The 6,393-nt window shown below is 49.2% G+C and overlaps 1 protein-coding gene across 1 annotated transcript; it reads left to right on the top strand.

Annotated features, from left to right (window-relative positions):
• The first annotated feature begins 4,768 nt into the window (after nt 1-4,768).
• LOC121107723 (mucin-5AC-like) lies at nt 4,769-6,368 on the top strand. Its single transcript, XM_040653596.2, has 2 exons — nt 4,769-5,974; nt 6,112-6,368. The coding sequence occupies exons 1-2, from the start codon at nt 4,927-4,929 to the stop codon at nt 6,366-6,368; spliced, it is 1,305 nt and encodes a 434-aa protein (XP_040509530.2). The 5' UTR covers nt 4,769-4,926.
• The last annotated feature ends 25 nt before the right edge of the window (nt 6,369-6,393 follow it).

Raw genomic sequence — 6,393 nt, 5'->3', positions numbered from 1 at the left:
ACTTCAACCCGAACTCCTTCATCTTCTGCTCTTCCAACTACAAGCACTCCTGCACAGACAACCTCAGTGCAAGTCACTTCAAGCCCCACTCCTGCATCTTCTACTCTTATGACTACAAGCACTCTTGCACAGACAACATCATTACCAGGCACTTCAACACCAACTCCTGCATCTTCTACTCTTATGACTACAAGCACACCGGCACAGACATCATTAATGCCAGGCACTTCAAGCCCAACTCCTGCATCTTCTGCACTTACGACTACAAGCACTCCTGCACAGACAACATCAGTGCCAGCCTCTTCTAGCCCAACTCCTGCATCTTCTGCTCTTCCAACAGCAACAACTCCGGCTCAAACAACAACAGTGCCAGGCACTTCAAGCCCAACTCCTGCATCTTCAGCTCTTCCAACTACAACCACTCCTGCAGAGACAACTACATTTCCAGCCACTTCAAGCACAACTCCTGCATCTTCTGCTCCTCCGACTACAAGCACTCCTGCACAGACAACATCATTACCAGGCAGTACAACCCCAACTCCTGCATCTTCTACTCTTATGACTACAAGCAGTCTTGCACAGACAACATCATTACCACGCACTTCAACACCAACCCCTGCATCTTCTGCTCTTACGACTACAAGCACTCCTGCACAGACAACAGCAATGCCAGTCACTTCAAGCCCCACTCCTGCATCTAATGGTCTTCCGACTACAAGCACTCCTGCACAGACAACAACAGTGACAGGCACATCAAGCCCAACACCTGCATCTTCTGCTCTTCCGACTACAACCACTCCTGAACAGACAACAACAGTGCCAGGCACTTCAACCCCAACTCCTGCATCTTCCACTGTTCTGACTACAAGCACTCCTGTACAGACAGCATCAATGCCAGGCATTTCAAGCCCAACTCCTGCATCTTCTGCTCTTCTAACTAAAAGCACTCCTGCACAGACAACAACAGTGCCAGGCACTTCAAGTCCCAGTCCTGCATCTTCTGCTCTTCCAACTACAAGCACTCCTGCACGGAGAACATCATTTCCAGCCACTTCAAGCCCAACTCCTGCATCTTCTGCTCTTCCGACTACAAGCACTCCTGCACAGACAACATCAGTGCCAGCCACTTTAACCCCAAATACTGCATCTTCCACTCTTATGACTACAAGCACACCTGCACAGACAACATCATTACCAGCCACTTCAACCCCAAGTCTTGCATCTTCTACTCTTATGACTAAAAGCACTTTTGCACCGACAACAGCATTACCAGGTACTTCAACCCCAACTCCTGCATCTTCTGCTCCTCCGACTACAAGCACTCCTGCACAGACAACATCAGTGCCAGGCACTTCAACCGCAACTTCTGCATCTTCCACTCTTCTGACTACAACCACTCCTGCACAGACAACATCATTACCAGGCACTTCAAGCCCCACTCCTGCATCTTCTGCTCCTTTGACTACAAGAACTCCAGCACAGACAAAAGCATCACTGCAACTTAATTCAAGCCCAACATCTGTATCATCTGCTCGTCTGACTACAAGCACTCCTGCACAGACAACATCATTTCCAGCCACATCAAGCCCAACTCCTGCATCTTCTACTCTTATGACTACAAGCACTCCTGCGCAGACAACAACAGTGCCAGGCACTTCAAGTCCCACTCCTGTATCGTCTGCTCTTCTGACTACAAGCACTCCAGCACAGACAACATCAATGCAAGGCACTTCAAGCCGAAGTCCGGCAACTTTTGCTCATCCGACTACAAGCACTCCTGCAGAGACAACATCAGTGCTAGGCACTTCAACCCCAACTCCTGCATCTTCTACTCTTATGACTTTAAGCACTCTTGCACAGACAACATCATTACCGGGCACTTCAACCCCAACTCCTGCATCTTCTACTCTTATGACTACAAGCACTCCTGCAGAGACAAAAACATCATTGCAATTTAATTCAAGCCCAACATCTGCATCTTCTGCTCTTCCGACTACAACCACTCCTGCACAAACAACAACAGTGCCAGGCACTTCAAGCCCAACTCCTGGATCTTCTGCTCTTCCGACTACAACCACTCCTGCAGAGACAACTACATTTCCAGCCACTTCAAGCACAACTCCTGCATCTTCTGCTCCTCCGACTACAAGCACTCCTGCACAGACAACATCATTACCAGGCACTACAACCCCAACTCCTGCATCTTCTACTCTTATGACTACAAGCACTCTTGCACAGACAACATCATTACCAGGCACTTCAAGCCCCACTCCTGCATCTTCTGCTCTTACGACTACAAGCACTCCTGCACAGACAACAGCAATGCCAGTCACTTCAAGCCCCACTCCTGCATCTAATGGTCTTCCGACTACAAGCACTCCTGCACAGACAACAACAGTGACAGGCAAATCAAGCCCAACACCTGCATCTTCTGCACTTACGACTACAAGCACTCCTGCACAGACAACATCAGTGCCAGGCACTTCAACCGCAACTCCTGCATCTTCCACTCTTCTGACTACAAGCACTCCTGCACAGACAACATCATTACCAGGCACTTCAAGCCCCACTCCTGCATCTTCTGCTCCTTTGACTACAAGAACTCCAGCACAGACAAAACCATCACTGCAACTTAATTCAAGCCCAACATCTGTATCATCTGCTCTTCTGACAACAAGCACTCCTGCACAGACAACATCATTTCCAGCCACATCAAGCCCAACTCCTGCAGCTTCTACTCTTATGAGTACAAGCACTCCTGCGCAGACAACAACAGTGCCAGGCACATCAAGCCCAACTCCTGCATCTTCTGCTCTTCCAACTGCAACCACACCTGCACAGACAACAACAGTGCCAGGCACTTCAAGCCCCACTCGTGTATCGTCTGCTCTTCTGACTACAAGCACTCCTGCACAGATAACATCAGTGCCAGCCACTTCAACCCCAACTCCTGCATCTTCTGCTCCTTTGACTACAAGAACTCCAGCACAGACAAAAGCATCACTGCAACTTAATTCAAGCCCAACATCTGTGTCGTCTGCTCTTCCGACTACAAGCACTCCTGCAGAGACAACAACAGTGCCAGGCACTTCAATCCCAACTGCTGCATCTTCCACTCTTCTGACTACAACCACTCCTGCACAGACAACATCAGTGCCAGGCACTTCAAGCCCAACTCCTGCATCTTCTGCCCATCGGAGTATAAGCACTCCCGCAGAGACAACACCAGTGCCTGGCACTTCAAGCCCTACTCCTGCATCTTCCACTCTTCTGACTACAACCACTCCTGCACAGATAACATCAGTGCCAGCCACTTCAACCCGAACTCCTGCATCTTCTGCTCTTCCAACTACAAGCACTCCTGCACAGACAACCTCAGTGCAAGTCACTTCAAGCCCCACTCCTGCATCTTCTACTCTTATGACTACAAGCACTCTTGCACAGACAACATCATTACCAGGCACTTCAACACCAACTCCTGCATCTTCTACTCTTATGACTACAAGCACACCGGCACAGACATCATTAATGCCAGGCACTTCAAGCCCAACTCCTGCATCTTCTGCACTTACGACTACAAGCACTCCTGCACAGACAACATCAGTGCCAGCCTCTTCTAGCCCAACTCCTGCATCTTCTGCTCTTCCAACAGCAACAACCCCTGCTCAAACAACAGCAATGCCAGTCACTTCAAGCCCCACTCCTGCATCTAATGGTCTTCCGACTACAAGCACTCCTGCACAGACAACAACAGTGACAGGCACATCAAGCCCAACACCTGCATCTTCTGCTCTTCCGACTACAACCACTCCTGAACAGACAACAACAGTGCCAGGCACTTCAACCCCAACTCCTGCATCTTCCACTGTTCTGACTACAAGCACTCCTGTACAGACAACATCAATGCCAGGCATTTCAAGCCCAACTCCTGCATCTTCTGCTCTTCTAACTAAAAGCACTCCTGCACAGACAACAACAGTGCCAGCCACTTCAAGCCCAACTCCTGCATCTTCTGCTCTTCCAACTACAACCACTCCTGAACAGACAACAACAGAGTCCGGCACTTCAACCCCAACTCCTGCATCTTCTGGTCCTCCGACTACAAGCACTCCTGCAGAGACAACATCAGTGCCAGGCACTTCATACCCAAATCCTGCATCTTCTTCTCTTATGACTACAAGCACACTTGCACAGACAACATCATTACCAGCCACTTCAACCCCAAGTCTTGCATCTTCTACTCTTATGACTAAAAGCACTTTTGCACCGACAACAGCATTACCAGGTACTTCAACCCCAACTCCTGCATCTTCTGCTCCTCCGACTACAAGCACTCCTGCACAGACAACATCAGTGCCAGGCACTTCAACCGCAACTTCTGCATCTTCCACTCTTCTGACTACAAGCACTCCTGCACAGACAACATCATTACCAGGCACTTCAAGCCCCACTCCTGCATCTTCTGCTCCTTTGACTACAAGAACTCCAGCACAGACAAAAGCATCACTGCAACTTAATTCAAGCCCAACATCTGTATCATCTGCTCGTCTGACTACAAGCACTCCTGCACAGACAACATCATTTCCAGCCACATCAAGCCCCACTCCTGCATCTTCTACTCTTATGACTACAAGCACTCCTGCGCAGACAACAACAGTGCCAGGCACTTCAAGCCCCACTCCTGTATCGTCTGCTCTTCTGACTACAAGAACTTTAGCACAGACAAAAGCATCACTGCAACTTAATTCAAGCCCAACATCTGTGTCGTCTGCTCTTCCGACTACAAGCACTCCTGCAGAGACAACAACAGTGCCAGGCACTTCAATCCCAACTGCTGCATCTTCCACTCTTCTGACTACAAGCACTCTTGCACAGACAACATCATTTCCAGCCACTTCAACCCCAACTCCCTCATCTTCTACTCTTATGACTACAAGCACTCGTGCAGAGACAAAAACATCATTGCAACTTAATTCAAGCCCAACTCCTGCATCTTCTGCACTTTCGACTACAAGCACTCCTGCACTGACAACAGCATTGCGAAGCACCTCCCAAATTATGTCCCCCTCTTCTCCTGCAACAAGCCCATCTCCTACAGCAACCTCAGCAGGTACAGTAACCACCGCTCAGGAGACCACTTCTCCAGCTGGAACAACAAATGCTCTGACATCTACCATAAGAACAACCTCCACACAAACACTCTCCAGCAGTTCACCTCCCTACACCACTGCTGCTCCCTCCTACACGGCTATACCAACATCTACCCCTGCTACCCCAACAACATCTGCTCCTCAAACTACAATTGCCAGCTCTTCCACGCCAACAGAAAGTACAGCACTTTTGACAACAACAGTCCCCTCAACTACGCAGGACATCTCCAGCCAGACTGCTCAAACATCCAACGCTGCTACATCCAGCACCACTAACTCAGCCACTTCTGCTCGGCTAACAAGAACTCATGCAGAAACCACATCTTCCACCACCACCTTCACATCACATTCGAGACCATCTGCATCTCAGACAAGCACACCAGGCACTACCATATCACCTCTGCCTGCAACCACAGCTCAGCAGACCACTGCTCCAGCTGGGACGACACCTCCAACAACAGCAAGTACGACTCTCTTCTCAACAAGGGAAACATCAAGCAAAGAAGAAGAAACAAGCACTGTAGTCACTTCAAGCCAAACTCCTGCATCTTCTGTTCTTCCGAGTACAAGTACTCCTGCGCAGACAACATCAATGCCAAGCACTTCAAGCCCAACTCCTGCATCTTCTACTCTTATGACTACAAGCACTCTTGCACAGACAACATCATTACCAGGCACTTCAGTCCCAACTCCTGCATCTTCTGCTCCTCGGACTACAACCACTCCTGCACAGACAACATCAGTGCCAGGCAATTCAAGCCCAATTCCTCCATATTCTACTCTTCTGACTACAAGCACTCTTGCACAGACAACATCATTACCAGGCACTTCAAGCCCCACTCCTGCATCTTCTGCTCTTACGACTACAAGCACTCCTGCACAGACAAAAACATCATTGCAACTTAATTCAAGCCCAACATCTGTATCATCTGCTCTTCTGACTACAACCTCTCCTGCACAGACAAAATCACAGCCAGGCACTTCAAGCCCAACTTCTGCACTGCTAACAAGCACTCATGCAGAAAGCAAACCTTCCATCACCACCTTCACATCACGTGCACGAACTTCTGCATCTTGGACAACCACACCAGGCACTACCACTTCAGCTTTGACTGCAACAACTGCTCGAGAGACCACTACTCCAGCTGGGACGACACATCCACACAACTCCAACATAGAAACAACATCTACGTCCACCATCAAAGGTACATAAATTGAGCCCGTGACACCCAGTGAGTACCAT

This window comes from Gallus gallus, chromosome 28, assembly GCF_016699485.2.
Source record: "Gallus gallus isolate bGalGal1 chromosome 28, bGalGal1.mat.broiler.GRCg7b, whole genome shotgun sequence".
NCBI lineage: Eukaryota > Metazoa > Chordata > Aves > Galliformes > Phasianidae > Gallus > Gallus gallus.
This window is presented reverse-complemented; position numbering and strand designations above follow the sequence as displayed.

What these genes read in the sequence shown, in the direction of transcription:
- LOC121107723 (XM_040653596.2), top strand. Translation starts at nt 4,927, where the DNA reads ATGACTACAAGCACTCGTGCAGAGACAAAAACATCATTGCAACTTAAT. An exon ending in ACAGACAACATCATTACCAG is followed by an intron (nt 5,975 to 6,111) that starts GCACTTCAAGCC and finishes TCTCCTGCACAG; the next exon opens with ACAAAATCACAGCCAGGCAC.